The sequence below is a fragment of the Carya illinoinensis genome, chromosome 6, assembly GCF_018687715.1.
Source record: "Carya illinoinensis cultivar Pawnee chromosome 6, C.illinoinensisPawnee_v1, whole genome shotgun sequence".
Taxonomy (NCBI): domain Eukaryota; kingdom Viridiplantae; phylum Streptophyta; class Magnoliopsida; order Fagales; family Juglandaceae; genus Carya; species Carya illinoinensis.
The window spans coordinates 23,760,264-23,778,915 of record NC_056757.1 but is presented as its reverse complement, the minus strand read 5'-3'; the positions used below and the strand labels follow the sequence as shown (position 1 = coordinate 23,778,915).

General features: G+C 39.9%; 1 protein-coding gene across 2 annotated transcripts; it reads left to right on the top strand.

The window, feature by feature from the left end:
• The first annotated feature begins 2,570 nt into the window (after positions 1-2,570).
• Positions 2,571-17,629, top strand: LOC122313017 (ABC transporter B family member 26, chloroplastic). 2 transcript variants are annotated; one of them, XM_043127711.1, is made up of 18 exons: positions 2,571-3,257; positions 3,384-3,511; positions 3,808-3,850; positions 4,230-4,274; positions 4,373-4,495; positions 4,599-4,702; positions 5,092-5,146; positions 5,239-5,309; positions 5,628-5,730; positions 11,939-12,149; positions 13,851-13,924; positions 14,328-14,384; positions 14,472-14,546; positions 15,603-15,677; positions 15,754-16,035; positions 16,153-16,217; positions 16,362-16,422; positions 17,180-17,629. In XM_043127711.1, exons 1-18 carry the CDS (start codon positions 2,817-2,819, stop codon positions 17,258-17,260), a joined length of 2,094 nt encoding a protein of 697 aa, XP_042983645.1. In that variant the 5' UTR covers positions 2,571-2,816; the 3' UTR covers positions 17,261-17,629. The 2 variants fall into 2 exon arrangements, with proteins under 2 accessions (XP_042983645.1, XP_042983646.1); XM_043127712.1 differs by lacking the exon at positions 2,571-3,257 and having other exon boundaries at positions 3,384-3,522.
• The last annotated feature ends 1,023 nt before the right edge of the window (positions 17,630-18,652 follow it).

Sequence of the window (18,652 nt, the reverse complement as noted above, 5' to 3'; positions counted from 1 at the left end):
AGTATGTATTTTTCATGTTAAGTCAAGTTTGTGTAGAATACATGGGGTCACAACAACTGTGGAGTATGTATTTACACGTAGAATACATGGGGCCACAACAACTGTGGAGTATGTATTTTTCATGTTAAGTCAAGTTTCAGATCAAGTTCATGTCAAGTCAAGATCATTTCATGTTTCAATTTAAGTTATGTCAATTATGCTATGTTGTACGCCAAGTTATGCTTTAATTACTTATGAATTTGATTATGCATTTATGCTTTTACTGTCATGCATGCATCATTAGCTTGTGTGGAAGTTTTTTTGTTAACTTACTGAGATTTGTAATCAAATCTCACTTTGGTAGTCCCAACTACCATTCCCCCCGAATGGTAGATCTTGTTACAGGACCTGAAGGAGAATCAGGAGCTAATCAACTAGACACAGTTGACTAAGCGACGGTGCGACATCAATGTTAATATAGTAGTTAACGTAAATTACTACTTGTACAATGGAGTTGCATCTTTAGTATTTTTTGGATCATAATCATTTTGGACTAGTGTTGTGATCTACTTAATGGGTCTTTATGTATGAAGTATGTTTTAAGCATTTGGGATATTTTCAATTTGGTGCATAGTATTGCTAAAGAAAAAAATTATCCGCTGCGAATATTGCATAATGTTAGATGCATGTTAAGAACATTGCATCTTATATGTCATAAACGGGGGCAGGTAACCTTGTGTTGCATGTCTCGACGCTTCAAATGTCCGTCCGATCCCAAACGGAATTTGGGGGCGTCACAGAGGATGCCGACGAGGGGTGGAGGTGGGGAAGACGATGCGTGGGTGGGGGTGGAGGGGGGGTGGAGTGCAGATGGAACACGGGGGGAGAGTGAAATCTGAGAGAAGTGCATTTTATTGTAGGGACAAATTAGTCATATTATTTAGGTGTGCATCGGATTATGCAGAATAGTGGCTGCTCCCTACATTTATTCTAATGAAAAAGAAAAAGAGAAAAAAATTATATATATATTTATATATATACACTGTTGGAAATAAATACATGTAGGCGAGGAGAGGTTGCTAGGAATCCAAATGAACAATCACGAGAAGTCCTTGTTATATGAGGTGAGGAAAGATTAACCGGCAAGCCCGAGAGGCTTATCTCAGTAGAGGTTCACACAAATAAGATAAGTTGTGTAGAAACACTTTTGCCAGTAGGATACTACCAACTCTAGTATCATACTCTCGATGAAGATTGCACCATGTGAGGTACCTAGATCCTTATATATACATTCCGAGGTATGCATTGCAATTATGCTTCTAGATTTTATTGTTTCTATGTTATGGTTTGTCTCCCACCTTTTTTGTTTGCTTCACAAGTCTTTAAATATCTTTTTCTCAAGTTACTCAAAAGAATTTCATTTTATAAAATAATATGATAGTGTACTTTTCTTAAAAATTTTTCTTTGAAGTTTCTTATTTCTAATACCAGATTTCAAAACAGTGATTCGTTTTATGAAAGTGATCGCCTTTAGGCAAGTATCACAGAGAGCAAAAGTGCCCACCATCAATAAGAGCAATGCAGGAGCAAAAGTGCTTGTTATCTCGGTGAGCAACCTAGAGGAAGCAAAATGATCCCCAACCCAAGCAAACATGATGAGGGAGCATGAAACTAGCTACTTTGATGATAATTGTAGAAAGTCAAAGTGCTCGCCCTTAGGCGATCACCACGGGGAGTAAAAGTGTTCACACCACAAAGAGTAATAAAGCTTGCCACTGAGGCAAGCACTAGAGGAGAGTAAAAGTGCTCGCTTCTAGAAGAGCACCTCGAAGAGCAAAAATGTTCCCCCACCTAAGTAAGCAACCTGAAAGTACGAATCTTGTCACCTTAGCAAATATTGTGAAAAGGAAAAGTGATTGTCCCAAATTGATTGCAACAATATTATATATAAAATGAACAAAAACAAAAATAATAAAAATAGGGCATCCATGTTTTTTTATTAATTGGATGGTGTTCCCTGTATTATGCATGAACCAGAGAAAATATATGCGAGGAAAAAAAAACATGACTATATAATGGTGTCTATATTAATTTGTGAAGCGGAAAAAAGGACTTACTCTAAAATCTTTTTATTTTTTATTTTTGCCAGGTTAATTTGGTAATTCCAATTACATGCGTTTTTCTTTAAATGGAGTCAACTTCTAAAATTGAAAATAATTATTTATAAATCTTAATTTTTTTTATCTATCTAACTCATTGTTCTATATCAATTATTTTTAAAAATAATTAGGACTTGTTTGGATTATGGGATGATGGAGATGGTTATAGACGATAGTTAAAAGTTGAATAAAAGAATGTTAAAATATTATTTTAAGATTTGAAGAAATTAAATTATTTATTATATTTTATAAATAAATTAAAAAAAATTATAATAATAAAATATGATAAAATACTCTCTTAATCAAAAGGAACTCATAATGTTTTATTTTTTTAAATTGAATAAATCACACAACAAATAATCCCCAGCTGTGTAGTAAAACAGAAACTCTACAAAATTTAGGTGTGCTTTTGAGGGAAATTACATTTGTTTATGGGGGAAAAGACTGGTCAGCCAAGGACAGGCGACCAAGCAAAATCTTGCACGCCAAAAATTTCGGGAAAGGGTGCCTTCTCAAATCCCCTCTTCTTCTTGGCCTACGCCACACACAGAACACCAGACATTTGACAAGCTCCTCCACCTCATAGCCTCTATCGTATATAAATATCCCACCTCTCTCCTTCTCTCCAACCCTGCCTTGCTTCGCTTCTCTTCCTTTGTGTATTCGTGCAAGCCACCTATGGCTGCTCTCCTGCTTTGCAGTATTCACCCTAAACCCCCTCCCTCCGCAACTCACCACCGGAAACGCCTCCATTTAATTGCCAACATCAGACTCTGCCTATCTGCTCCCAAACCTTCAGCTTCTCCAAGACGGCGCATTGTTTTACCTCCTCCAAAATCAGCTTCCATCAACGGATTCTCCGTCCAGAATGCTCCTCGAGTTTCCCCCGACCGCCACGGGGAGGAAAACCTCGAGCTAGTCGACAGGCTTCGGAGATGGATTGGCTTCATTCGGTCGGTCTTGCCCGGTGGAAGTTGGTGGAGCTTCGACGAAGATGCCCATGTGAGAATGCTGGCTGAACCGGTGACCGTTTCCCGGGCTCTTCTACGAATGTGGCAGCTTGTTGCTCAAGACCGTTGGGTTATCTTCGCTGCATTCTCTGCCCTAATTATCGCGGCGGTGCGTGCTCTACTGATCTTTGGAAACATTGCTAATATTAATAGTTGCACAATTAGTCCCAAACTTTATTTAAATAAAGTTTTGTTTGTTTTAGGACTAATCTCGTGAGATTAATTTTTGGTTCAGCTTTCGGAGATTTCGGTACCACATTACTTGACAGCATCAATCTTTTCGGCACAGAGTGGTGAAGTCGCGGTGTTTCATCGGAATGTGCGTCTCTTGGTTCTGCTGTGTTTCACTTCTGGAATATGCAGGTCAACATCTTGTATGGTCTTCACTCTTCTCTAATTTTCAAGTTAATGCATGGCACTTTTCTTTTTCCTTTCCCATAATCGGTTTTACTAGTCATATTTGAGGATTTAATGCGTCACAATACCCTTTGTCATTTTTGAGTATACGCTGTATAATGAGCAGTATTAATGGTTGTTGTTTGAATTTCTGCTTAATTTAATAAATGCTTTACTACTCTCTATGCCTGTAATCTTTTTTAGCCATTTGATGAACATGTGACAGAGCTGCTGACCCCATACTCTGTTTATTTGAACTTCAGTGGTCTGCGAGGTTGCTGTTTCGGCATCGCAAATATGATCCTTGTGAGCTCTCTCTCATTAACCCGACCTCCCCCACCCCCCCCCCCCCCCCCCCCCCCCCCCCCCCCGGTCCCACGTTCCATCGGGCCTAGTTGATAGCAATTCCGGTTATTTTATTGACTGGCTATCTTGTTCTATCATACAAAATTGCCTCCGTGGGTTCTAGAAAACTCGTTTACTGTAATAGGGCTATGATTTGTGAATCCTAAGATAAAATAGTCTTTTTTTTTTTTTATCCATGAAATTATCCATATATGTTGGTGCCTTTCAGGGCCATGCATATGGTGATGTGAATGAAGTACTTAGTGCTTTTGTTCAAACATTAATTCTTTTAATAAGGACTTGATGCTGTGCTGAACGGATCTTTTACAACATTCTGCAGGTCAAGCGTATGAGGGAAACATTATATTCTTCCCTTCTCCTGCAGGTTCTGAAACATGCTGTTATGTCCAACTATCAAGCAAGCTAGATCTGTAGAGATTCAGTGTAAAGTTTTGACTTATTTTGGCAGTATCTCTGTTGTAGGATATATCCTTTTTTGACTCCGAAACAGTTGGTGATTTGACCAGTAGGCTTGGAGCCGATTGCCAGCAAGTGTCACGTGTTATCGGAAATGATCTTAATCTGATATTACGCAATGGCCTACAGGTTCCTTTGTTTATTAATCAATTAGAGCCTTTCTGCTTTTTCCCTTGTGCTGTCTGCTTGTCAGTTGAGGCCTAAGTTTGTGTTTTCCATTGTTCTATGGTAGGGAGTGGGTGCATTGATTTACTTGCTATATCTATCTTGGCCACTTGGTTTGTGTACGCTGATTATCTGCTCTACTTTATCAGCTGTTATGCTGCTTTACGGCAGGTAAGTGATTCCTTTTTCTTCCCTGGATGAAATTTGATTTTGACTTGATGAAAGTACTTTGATCTAACATGAATGTTGTCTAAATGAGGCCGTTTGATGGGTGCATGATAGAATGCTATCGTTTTTGGTTGATCAATAAAAAAATGTTTTCAAGTAATAGACTTCATAGAGTACTGATACGTGCTATTCTTATCCTATCATTGGATGCCATGTCATTAAAAATTAATGCTCAAGTAATTTTGATGGCATGCCGTTTTATGATAGGATGGGAGTTCTAAGTCATCCATACTTATAATCCTCTTCTCTTCTTATTTGTTGTATTTTTTTTTCTCTCCCCCACCCCCCACAAAAAAGAAAATTTGTTGACTTTGAGTATGTTTTTTTCACAGCTACCAGAAGAAGGCAGCTAAGTTAATCCAAGAATGTACTGCTTCTGCAAATGAAGTAGAACAAGACTCCTTATCTATATCTGTTGTTGATCATTCTGTTTCACAAAATGATTTCTGTTGGAAACTAATACATCATTATCTACACAGGTAGCTCAGGAGACCTTCTCTTTGATGAGAACTGTTCGTGTTTATGGAACAGAAAAAGATGAAGTTGAAAGGTATAATGTGCTACTAGAGATAGTGTCTTTCTTTGCCTGTTAGTGATTTCACATCCCTTTCCATTATTAAATAATTTTGTCCTAATCATTTTAAAAAAAAAAAAATCCGTACCACTGCATTAAAATGTTTTTTTTTTTTAATTGGCATCGGGCGTCCGAGAACAAAGTCCTGACTAATCCCTGGGGTGCACAGGCCCTCGGTTAGGAGTTTCCTGCAAGTGCACCTCGGGTAGCATTAAAATGTAAACATATGGGAATAGGCATGTGTTGTACCATTAACTTGTTTTAATGGATACTTTATCTGACTCTCTGGTATAGGTACAAGCATTGGCTGGGGAAATTAGCTGATATAAGCTTGAGACAAAGTGCTGCATATGGTTTTTGGAATCTGAGCTTCAATACTCTTTATCACTCAACTCAGGTCTTGCTTTTTGATTGGTTTTTAGATTCAAATATTTCCAGTATCTAAGGATAACCAATTTTGCATCCTTTCCCTTTTCAAAAAATATGGTTCTTGGTTCCTTCTCCAAAAAATCATTAAGCATTGGTTCTCGGATGAAAAGTTTCAATTGATACCCAATAATTTGTGTGATTTAAATGTGAGTCTTTGCTTTCTTTCCACACATTTCGGCTTTAGTTAATATTTTATTTACAGGTATATCAGTAGCCTATGTTATAGTATATACTAGCTTTTTTTTTTTTTTGATAAATAAACGGTTTTATTGATCAAAGAAAGGCAAAACCTGAATTACAACTCTGATGCCCCACCTAAGTAGGCACATTAGAGGCAAGAAAATCTTGAAAGGCCATACCATTAAAATCTAAAGCTATGACCCATCTACAAAGAGTTCTAAAAAATAAAAGTTTGAGCTCCTCCAGTGATCTTTCCTGGTCTTCGAAAATCCACTCATTACGCTCTCTCCACAAACACCACATAATGCATATAGGGATCATCTTCCACATAGCTTTGAATTGTCGTCTGCCTCCTATGCTTGGCCAGCTAGCCAACATTGTCTCCACGGTTTTAGGCATCACCCAGGCCATCGCCAATCGAGTGAAAACCTCGTACCATAGAAACCTTGCTATTTCACAATGCAGTAGTAGATGATCAACCGACTCTCCTCCTCCTTTACACATGCAACACTAGTCTGCGATAATGATCCCTCTTTTCTTCAAGTTGTCAATGGTAAGGATCTTACCCAAGGAGGTTGTCCAAACAAAGAACGAGGCTTTGGTTGGTGCCTTGTGACTCCATATCTTCCTCCAAGGGAACTCGGTATTAAGCTTTGGAGTGAGAGCTTTATAGAAGGATTGAACGGAGAAAATACCTTTACTTGCTGGAATCCACCACATAGCATCCTCTTGCTGGCTGTTTGGTCTTATGGAGTAAATGAAACTGTAAAAATCTGCAATGCTACTTATCTCCCAGTCCTGTGCTGCCCTACTGAAATTAATGATCCAAGTAGTTAGTCCTCCCGATAACTCCATTGCATCTGCCACTGAGACTTCCTTTTCACCTACCAACTGGAAAATGTTAGTATACAGATCTTTTAATGCCCTCTCACCACACCATACGTCTCTCTAGAATTTTATCTTGGATCCTTCGCCCACCTGAAGCTTAACAAAGCGATTAAACACCCCCCAGCCTCTTCTAATGTGTTTCCACAACCCTACTCCATAGGCCCCTCTAACTTCTCTAGTGCACCAACCTCCCCATAAGCCACCATATTTATTCTCAATTACCAGTCTCCATAAAGAGTCTAGTTCCCTGGCAAATCTCCATAACCATTTGCCCAATAAGACCCGATTGAATACCCTTAGATTTCTAACACCAGACCACCATCCCCCAAGGCCCCCCCCCCGGCGCCCCCACAAAAAATCTCGTTGGAGCTTCTCAATACTGGCTGCCACACTTGCTGGTATTGGAAAAAGGGATAAAAAATAAGTGGGTAGGTTGGAAAGTGTATTCTTTATCAAGGTAATCCTTCCACCTTTTGATAAATACATTCTCTTCCACCCCGTCAATCACCGCTCTACTTTCTCAATCACTAAATCCTAGAGCGTGGGAGCCCTCGAAGCATTCCCCAATGGAAGTCCCAAGTAAGTCATAGGGAGAGAGGTTGTCTTACAGCCCAAAGTTCTTGCCAAGTGACGAATATTTGGAACTAGCCCAATTGGCACCAATTATGATTTGTCCAGATTTACCTTCAAACCAGATACTGCCTCAAAGCAAAAGAGTAAGGCCTTTAGAACTCGCATTTGCCTTTGGTCAACTTCGCACATAAGCAAAGTGTCATCTGCAAATAGTAAATGAGAAATATTAATAATCCCCCTATCCGGGCTTCCAATCGGGAAGCCTTCTATAAAACCGTTTGAAACCAGTGCTGACAACATCCTGCTTAAAGCCTCCATTACTATGACGAACAACAAGGGTGATAACGGGTCCCCTTGTCTCAGTCCACGTGAGTTTTGGAAGAAACCCATTGAGGCTCCGTTTAATAACACATAGAACTTTGCCGACGATATGCACCAACGGATCCAGGTCCTCCATTGCTCCCCAAAACCACATCTCCTAAGTAAATGGAGGAGGAACTCCCAGTTGACATGGTCATATGCCTTTTCCATGTCGAGTTTGCACATGATTCCTGTTTTCCCAGCTTTCAATCGACTGTCCAGGCATTCATTGGCAATTAGCATTGCATCCAGAATCTGTCTTCCTTTAACGAAGGCATTTTGAGGTTGTGTAACAATCTTCCCCATCACCTCGCTCAATCTATTTGCAAGCACCTTGGAGATTATCTTATACACCCCATTTACTAGAATGATTGGCAGAAAATCCTTAATCTCCGTCGCCCCCACCTTCTTAGGAATCAATGTGAGGAACGTGGTATTAAGACTTTTTTCAAACTTTCCAGCCCTGAAAAACTCTTGGAAAACCTTCATTAGGTCATCCTTGATAACTTCCCAACAGTTTTGAAAGAAACCCATTGAGAAACCATCCGGTCCTAGTGCCTTGTCTCTAGCAATTTTCCTCACAACTTCATAAACCTCTCTCTCCTCGAACTCCCTTTCCAAGCGTGACACATCATTCAAACCGATAGTGTCGAAAACCAACCCATTCAACGGGGGCCGCCATCCCACCTGTTCCTTTAGTAAGTTCTCATAGAATTCCACAACATGATTATAGATTACCTGCTCATCTCTGCACTCCTCACCATCCACTTTCAGAGCCTCAATATTATTGTTTCTCCTATGTGAGTTTGCAATTCTGTGGAAGAAACTCGTGCTCCGATCCCCTTCCCTCAACCACAATGCCATGGATTTTTGACGCCAAAACATCTCTTCTAGTAAAATCAACCTCTCAACTTCTGCCACCAGCTCCACCTTCCTCTCTTGTTTTGCCTGAGTGAGTTATTGTACCTCTTGGAGTCTCTTGATCTCCTGAATTTCTAACAACTGCATTTTTTTATTTTCCCCTACATTGCCGAATGACTCTAAGTTCCATGCTTTTAGGTCTCTTTTGAGAGCTTTCAATTTTGCCGCAAAAATGAAACTGGGGGTACCTTGAAACTGGTAAGAGGACCACCACTGTTGAATTTTATCCACAAACCCTTCTGCTTTCAGCCACATATTCTCAAATTTGAACGGTCGACGACCCTTATGAACTCCTCCACAATCGAGCATAATAGGCCAATGATCCGAACTAATACGGGGCATACGCTTTTGCCACATCTCCGGGAAGTGACATTCCCACTCTGGTGAAATTAGGAAACGGTCTATTCGAGACCAAGACTGATTATCAGACCAAGTGGCTGTACCCCTGGCAAGGGGCAGGTCCACCAAGTTCAAGTCAAAGATACACTCCGAGACAGCCTCCATTGCTGGCCGTAATCTTCTACTTCCCGAAGTTTCACTAGGAAATCTTACAATATTAAAATCTCCCCCAATACACCAAGGAAGTTCCCACCAATTATGAATCCCAGCAAGTTCATCCCATAACAAGCTTCTATCAGTGTCTAAATTGGCTCCGTAAACACCTGCAAAAGTCCACAAAAAGTTATCGGCTACACTCTTAAATGAGCATGCCACCGTGTAATTTCCAATAAAGTGCTCGACCCTTTCCACCACACGTCTATCCCACATCACCACAATGCCTCCCGAAGCCCCATTAGAGGCCAAGAAAGCCCAATCTACATGGACCCCGCTCTATAAACTTCTAACAATTCCCCTATCAATAAATTTCAGTTTGGTTTCTTGCAAACAGACGATATCCGCCTTCCATTCCCGAATCATGTTTCTAATCCACAGGTGCTTATCTACCATGTTAAGCCCACGGACGTTCCACGATACAATCTTTGATTTCATTGAGGAACAACCTGCCCCTTCCCTTTCACCCTTCCCCTACTCGCACTACCCTCCATATTCATCGACCAAGTTAGTCTTATGAGTTCCCGATGCTTTTTTGAATCTCCCTTATATTTTTGTTTGTGCCCTGCTTCAATTGCCGTGAATAAAGCCAAGAAATGTTCCTTATATCAATCACATTCCATTTCCACAAATTTCTGTATTTCTTTCACCTTATGAAAAACCCAATTCGAGACATGAGATTGAGGAGGGAGACAGAAATTCAATGGGGTGGGCTCCTCCAATCTATTCAGCTGATTTTCATGGAAATCTCCTTCTAGAAGGATGTCATCCAAACCCAGTTGATCACATACGTCCGAGAGAGCAAAATCCCCCTTCGACTGCATCAACCCATCGGGACCCTCCTCCTCCTCTTCCTCCACCTCAGGTTCATTCTCTGGTTTGACAGAAAGATTCACCGGCGTTGTCTGACCTCCAACTGGCGGGAAAGAGTCATCCAGATGCACTGGCGTTGACTAAAGTTGTTTCGGCATTGATTCCTATGCAAACATGGCCATCGGCCCGTCGTCGGAGTTACCTGCTACCGCCATCGGTGACGTCTGTGGAGTTGCCGCTGCCCAGTCTGTCACCGGCGAGCATGGCACGACCATGGGAGGTGGCGAAGTTCTGATACTGGCTATCGGGTCCTTCGAATGGCTCCACGGGCTCGAGGACGAGCCTGCTGTGTTACGTGAGGCAGTGCTGGGCTGGGCTGGGCCGGCCCAGGCCCAGTTCCCGTGCCTCCACACAAAGAGGTTGTAAAGCCTGATTTGGGCTGGGCGTCGACCGTATAAAAGGCCTTCTCTGGGGCAACCTGAGTGCAGATGGGTTGGAGCCCAAGCTCCTTAACCCCTTTCGACCCACTCAAGAGATTAGGCCCAGGGCCCGTGATCCATACGGGTATTTCTTCCTCCCCTTTCCCGCAATTTTCCTTTCTCAGCCCGACATAAACTCTGAGCTCCTCTAGTTCCTTCTGCACTTTCCTAAGTTGTCCGTGCAGCTCCAACAGGCACCTGCTGCTCACCCATGTCTCCTGCCCCACCTTAGGCTTGCTGAACCCTGAACCCCGTGCAGGTTGAGGGGCTCGAAGCACCACCCCGCCAGCGCAACTTGCGCATGGCTTGAACTCACCGTGACTCTGTCTCATCGCCGTGAGAGCCTTGGCGTACGAAAGATTAGGTGGTCTCCCCTCTTTGTCTCTTCTACTCGTATGAGCCCCGGAAAATTTTTTTTTTTGATGTCGGGGAACCTCTCCAAGGCAGGGCCCTTTGGACCCACCCCTGCAGAATAAACCTCGGTCCTGTGCACCCCCCCTCGGAAGTTTCCCTACACGTAACTGGTTAAATCGCTGGCTTTTCACCAGGGGGTGTGTCCCCAAAGGATTGTTTGCACCCATGAGGTGTTGAACCTCGGAAATTTGACCGACTTGCTCCCTGTTCTGAGTCAACTCCACCGTGAGCTCCTTGAGTCTTCTCTAGCCCCAGCCACCTGCACCTTCAGGGAAACAGAGAAAGGACTTTCTTCCCACCTGCCCATACTCTGCTACCGATAAATAACACCCTCGATTATTTGCACACCGTTGAGCAACAAAACTTCTATAGCCCTCCCTTATCACCGAGTATACCTCCTTTCTCCCCCCTCTCAAGCATTCCTCCAATACACTCACAAACCACAGGGCTGTGTTGCGGCAAACCAACATCTCATATTTTTCCTTCCATCCCTGTTCAGAGATACGAAAGTTACCTCCCTCTTTCAGAAGCACAATCCTTTTAGACTCTACCACTAGCTCTTTAGACACAGCCATATGTTTCACCATTGCAACTCAGGCGCCGTCAAGCGTTGAGCTGTCCCGGCATCCAAAGTTTTGCATGTGAACGGAGAGAGAGAGAGAGTCTAGATTTAGCATCTTTTAGTATATACTAGCTTAATATGTTTCAGCTCAATGGGTTTTTGTTTTTTTCATCTCTAATTGTGTTTTAAGAAAGCTACTTATAAAAAAAATTTTGTTTTAAGAAAGCTGTTTCTTTGATCCGAGAATTTATTTCCAGTTGCACTCAGTTGGCCTTCAAGTGAAGCATGTGTAATCTGCCTTTGTGGATGAAATTTGGATTTTAAATACCTATTTCTATACTCAGATGTATAACATGAAAGATTTATCATCTACATGTTTTAAGTTCTAGTGATTATTGACTTCAATTATTATATTGGCTAATTTAATTTTGTAGATCATAGCTGTGCTGTTTGGAGGAACATCTATTCTGGCTGGCCATATAACAGCAGAGCAACTTACGAAGTTTATATTATACAGTGAATGGCTAATTTATTCGACATGGTGGGTGGGGGACAACTTATCATCTTTGATGCAATCTGTTGGGGCTAGTGAAAAAGTCTTCCAATTGATGGATCTCTTACCCAGTGATCAATTCATATCAAAAGGTAATCATTTTATGGAGTTAAGTGGAAGCCCTCACATAATTAGATTCTTTCATGTTGAACTAGTCCTTTTTCCATGCTTTCTCTGGTTGGTTATTGATGCATTTTTAAGGAGATTGCAGTATTAAACTGCCCTTGCATTCTTAAAATCTGTTTCATTAGCTTTGACATCGCCATGACTTTTCAAATTGAGGAAAAATATGTGCTGTTGTTGTGCAGATGAAACTGTTCTTTAAGATTGCTATGGAAACAACATTGGCATTTGACTATTTTCTAGTTAGGTGAATGGATTCTGTTAGCCGTAAATTATACATTTTTCCAGCTAAAACGGTTCTATTCTTTCCTGGTCATAAAATTGAGTCTTATGAAGTTCTTCATGTACATAAATGCTAGTGTCACATATGAAGTTGAATACCCTTGGAGCCTTATCCTGGATATCCTCAATTTGATGCATGAACTGGCCACACAGAGCCCCCTTGCCTAATCCTATTCTTTCATTTCTGAAAAATTTTTCCCACTTTAGGGTATTAATATATTAGCTCATACTCATAAATATATCCTAAGAACAGCTTGTATGACAATATATAGTGGCCAGGGTTGTTTGTCACTATGCCCCTTGGCCTCCAAACAGTATGGGTGCCTTCCACCATGTTTTTGATCAGACTCATAACCAATAGTCAAAAGTAACTGAGGAACAATTTCTACCTTAAAATATAGGTAATGTGTGATTCGAACATTATAATCATATTAATTGTAATCTGAATCATCATTTTGTTCTACAAGCTGCGTTTCCCTAATTAGCCTAGTGGAATGAACAACATCAGTTTTTTTCTCAAACATGTAATTGTAACTAAACAGAAAACGTTTAGCGTCATTTGGACTTGATGCATAGGTATAATGAGATGTTTGAGGCACCCATAACCTGCACTTACAAGCATATTACTTAAACCTGTAAGATGATCCATAGTTACAGTACCCACCCCCGTGGGTAGCCCAATTGGTAAATACAAACTTGTTTGCATGAGCCCCATGTCATAGGTTCCATTCCCCCTGGGATAAACTACCATTTAAGTGGGAGGGCATGGCAGTGGGTTGCTATGCTAGTCTCCCCCATCATAAAAAAAACAAGTGATCTATAGGCCCCGTTTGGATAGTGAAAGCTTCATGTCATGTCATGTCATCTCATCATTACAACTTTCACAAATTCCCACACAAAATATAATAACAATTCAACTTTTTCAAATCCCCAAACAATAATAATATTAAAAAATAATATTCTAACAATATTTTATTCAACTTTCAACTTTCATCCAAAGCCATCTCATCTCACTCACTATCCAAACCACACCATAGTTACAGTTTACTATTTTTCAAGTCTATAGAAATTATGGTTGAAATCCCTTTTTCTTTAGTAAGATTATATGGTGAAATAGTGGGAGTGTGTAATATATTGGTAATTGAAATTCCTTCCTCTTAGTATGATTATCTAGTGAGATAAGAGGGAGTGCATAATGTCTTGGTAATAGTAAATTGTGCATAAAAGTAAAGAGGGGTCAAATTTTTAATATCAACAATTTAAAGAGTGGGTTGGACTGTGGGTTTTTAAATTTAAAACATTCAGCAGATGTAACAGACATTTCTTCACATTCAAATTTTCTATTTTCCTTAGTTAAAATATCGATCGTTAATCTTTCGATTTTGCAGGATTGAAGTTGCAAAATCTATTGGGACATATTGAATTTGAAAATGTTTCTTTTCATTATTCTTCGAGGCCAACGGTATGTTTCCCACTACAATTTACAAATATTCCATATGGCTCATGATCTTTGACACCCCTGTTTTGGTAACATCTCTAATGTTCTACCACCTCTTTTAGTGTGAATGATACTAGAAATGAATACTTGCCCACAGAGGTCTTCCCTGTCCTATGGTGCAGGAAGCACTCCAATCGAATTGGTTGTATCACAAGCATATTATAACCAAGAGAGAGGACTATATCAATTATTTAGCAGATAACAAGGCATTTCAATTATTCTATAATTTGTTATTTTGTTGGTGCTTAAAATCCATGCTGCTAGATTTGTTCACTGGTATATCTGATGCTTGCTTCTTCCTTTGATTTGGCTAGCTTATACTGGTTTAGCTACTGCGGAAAGAACTAATTGTTGGAAGTGTGAACAGGTACCCGTGCTACAACATGTAAGCATTTCAGTGCATCCTAATGAAGTGGTTGCAATTGTAAGAAAGTATTTCTATTTTACTTTATTTGATTTCTTGAATCCAACAATGAAATTAGAAATAAACTATTGTTCTGATATTGCTTAGGTTGGTCTTAGTGGCAGTGGAAAAAGCACATTGGTGAATCTTTTACTTCGTCTTTATGAGCCCACAAATGGTCAGGTAATTTCTCTAGTCTTGGTTTAAACTGGACTCATGTTTAAACAGTTTCTTTTAGTTAAAAGGAAAAAGGTTATAAACAAGGAAAGGTAAATACCATGACCATAAACTTATCATCTTTAGCTCCTCAACTAAGTCATTGCATATGAAATTCTAGCAACCAACCTCAGCAACAAAAGATCTAGTTTCAAAATTGTTCTATCTGGTATGTATTTGTGTTTGGTTGTTTCATCTGAACATTGTGTTGTTTGACATTCATCAAAGGATTTCTATTAAAATATTTTGGTGAAACTGCTTTTTACACCCTTGAATACTGTTTTTTACAGTTCACACTAGAAAGTGTACCAAAATTAGCAATAGAAACTCTATACTACCAAAAGTTAGCAATTTATATTATTGGTTAAGGTTTGATTGTTAGGATTGATGAAAAATAAGACATGTGGTAGAACATCATAGTCAAATTTTAATTGAGGGTGTAAAATGCTAAATTTGATGGCTTGTCAATTACCATTTTGGGTAGTTTGGGGTCATTGAAAAGAGAAGTGCTTGGTCTTCAAAGAAATCCTACTGAAGTAAACTTACAAATTGATGTGACTTGATGTGGTATGCCAGATCGTAAAGCTATTTTTTTTTTTTTTAAAGTAGATATGATGTCTCACATTGATCCACATTAATTTGTAAGTTTGCTTTTGTAAGGTCTTTATGTAGATGTAACACTTATCTATTGAAAAATGGTAATTCAGGGGTGCAAGATGTAATTTCACCATATGTTTTTTTGACCTTTTCTTATAAAAAGCTTTGAATGCCTTTTGTTGCAATTATGGCAACCCATTTCATTATTTCTTTCTTGCTACTTAAATTGAAGTACCTTGGTGTGGATGTCCATTAGTAGATGATGCTTTGAATTTTGGATTTTGATCAATGTCCTTCCTCTTTTGGGTTTAGTATAAAATGGTTGATAGCCAGTGATGCTATTTCTTTTTCTTGCTGAAGTATAATAATTGGTATCTGGGTGCCCATTCATCAAATCTTCCCTTTATAATTTTTAATTTAATGCAGATTTTGATAGATGGCTTCTCTCTAAAAGAGTTGGATGTCATGTGGTGGAGGGAAAGAATTGGATTCGTGGGACAGGTTCTTGATTCGCTTAGAGCATAGATAGATTCAGTTCATATATTAGTTGTTTTCATCTTAGATAAAATTTGAACAGGAACCCAGACTTTTCCGCATGGATATCAGCTCAAACATCAGATATGGATGCACAAGAGATATAAAGCAGAAGGATGTTGAATGGGCCGCTAAGCAGGCATATGCTCATGACTTCATATCATCCCTGCCACATGGTTACCAAACACTTGTTGATGATGATTTGCTAAGTGGGGGACAAAAGCAGCGAATAGCCATTGCTCGGGCCATTCTTAGGGACCCAACTGTATTGATCCTTGATGAAGCCACTAGTGCGCTAGATGCAGAGAGTGAACACAATGTCAAGGTAGCTGCATTTAGCCATAACCTGCATCAACACATGTACACGTACTGCATTATTGCTTTTCCTCTCAAATGCAGAATAAGAGAAATATATTGATCTGTTATTTGCCATTACGTCTAGGGTGTTCTTCGTGCTATCAGAAGTGACTTGGCGACGAGGAGAAGTGTCATAGTTATAGCACACAGGTAGGTTCTCTAAGCTCCTCATTTTGAATGTTGTAGTTGTGATATGAAGTTTTTGATTGATAGAGGGTTCAATGAAATGTATCCAAGTCATATCAGTAAAATTCCAATTTCAATGTCTTAAAATTGATTTCCCACTCTATACAGGCTTTCTACAATTCAAGCTGCTGACCGTATTGTGGTTATGGATGCTGGTCAAGTTGTTGAGGTTGGCTCTCTCTCCATTTATTTTGAATTCCCAAGGTTTTGTCCATCCTTTGATTTTGAAAGGCTGTTAAGATATTTGTTAATACTGGTTTAATTTTCTTCATATTGGTTTGGTTTGATTCTAATGGTTCTCATTGCACTTAAAAATATAGATGAGTTGGAGAGAGAAAAATGTAAGGGTCGGTAATTGTGGTGCATCTAGAACTTTATGTTGCAATGGTGTATCATATTAAGTGCATGTACATAATTAAGATATTAAAGTACAAAGTTTGGTTCTGGTTGGGTTGGGTGGCACAACCCCTAACTCAAAAACCAAACCAAATTTGGCAGGGACCGACTGAATGATCAAAGTTGCTCGGTTTGGCTTGGGGTCTCAGGCATCCAAGAATCAATTTCCACCTCTACTCAAAAACCGTTTTGGAATTGATTTCTCAATCATGGTGCTTGAGCACGATATGATATCACTGGCCAATCTGGCTGATAATTTTTGCTACTCGGTCCTACAATTTCCGATGATACAATGGAAATAAGACATAAAATAGCTTTGCCCCTCATGTTACATTCTAACAAGTTGGTTGTAAAAAGGGGCGTTTTAAGTATCAACACATTGGATCTGCATGGCTGTTTTTTTTTTCTTGATTGGTAGAACTGCATGGCTTTACTATGAGATGAGAAATTGTGATTGGAATGTCTTCTCCACCCATTGTCGATCCTATTTGAAGTGTAAGCTGTGAAGTAACTTGTATTCAAATGCACAGATGGGCAGTCACAGGGAGCTTCTCCTCAAAGATGGCTTATATGCTCGACTGACTAGGAGACAGGCTGATGCAGTTGCATGATCTTGGATTGCATCGGCAATTCCATTTTCTTACTACGCTGACATGTTTGGTTCGGTATAGAGGTTCAAGCGTCTTTTTCACTGCTGAGCCATGTATTGAGACTACATAAATTATGGGAGGGAGCTTCAAGAAAATGTGCACCCAGCGTAACATCCTTGATTCATTCCTTCTGATGACGAGTTTTATTGGAAAAGAATGCTTGAATTTGACGACCAAAGGATGATGGATCAGCAGAACATCAGCCAAATGGGTTAATAGCGCATACAGCTGCCAATAAATGTCATTTTTTTTAATTTATAAGAACAGCCTTTTGACCTTCCTTACAATTTGTACAGTTGTTATTTAAAGGCTAAAAGAGTTATTTGCAAAGTGTGCCATCTCTCTCTCTCTCTCTCTCTCTCTCTCTCTCTCTCTCATTCATTTTATGACTTATTAGATATGAAACTAGGAGGGATATAAGGCTAAGGGGAGGAGGGACACAAAGGAAGACAATTGACTTGAAACCCGCGGGGGGGTGGGGGTTTGAAGCATTAAATCTTTTTACCACTTTTCCTTGCCATCTCTACAGGAGTGATTGTAGCATAGAGAAGAGCAGAGAGCTTGTATTTAACTCAATTTACAATGAATTTTGTCTCCTTTATTTTCCGCCATTTATTTATATTATGCAAGCCATAGATGCCCACCACCAAGCACCGCCACATTATTGGGAGAAGAGGGTTATCCAACCATACCGTTCCACCATAGTCCAAAAATGCACTAACAGTTGGGTGATATATGTGGGATTGCCCGTTGTCGTTCTCTAAAACAGAACCTTGCACGGCCCAATGAAAATTATTCCAATGCAAAGGAGCCACTGCACTCCGAGGAAGATACGAGCGGCAAAAGCTGGACTGGGCTATAAAGAATGAAGCTGTCTAGCAAAACCACCGAGAATATATCTACAAAGATCATCATTTTCTCAAAAATCCATATTCATTATGGACGCTGCTACACTCACCGTTGGTGGCTCCCGCTGGGAGCCACGGTTAAGCAAAAAAAAATTTTTGTTTTTTTTATTTTTTTTTTCAAATCATTTTTTAATAGTTTTAAACATTTTAAAAAAATATAAAAAAATTATAATAATATTAAAAAAAAATTTCTTAATCATTAAGAAAAAGAAAAAATTAAAAAAAAAAAAATTTTGGGCCAGCGGTGGCCCCCAGCGGGAGCCACCAGCGGTGGCCATAGTGTTTTCCATTCATTACGTACTTTAGACTCAATATTGATGGCCCCCGTGGGCCGTCCATTGTTGCAAGAGACATGGGCGGGCAAGAAGCCCGCGCGCACGTCTTCACGTGTTAACGTGCATCATATGGGGCATGCACGCCGTGTGCACAAGATTGAGCCCAGGGG

Excerpts from the sequence above, each read along its gene's own strand:
- LOC122313017 (XM_043127711.1), top strand. The coding sequence starts at position 2,817 with ATGGCTGCTCTCCTGCTTTGCAGTATTCACCCTAAACCCCCTCCCTCC. Across the intron at positions 4,496-4,598 it reads TATTACGCAATGGCCTACAG|GGAGTGGGTGCATTGATTTA; the intron begins GTTCCTTTGTTT and ends GTTCTATGGTAG. Across the intron at positions 14,385-14,471 it reads CTAATGAAGTGGTTGCAATT|GTTGGTCTTAGTGGCAGTGG; the intron begins GTAAGAAAGTAT and ends GATATTGCTTAG.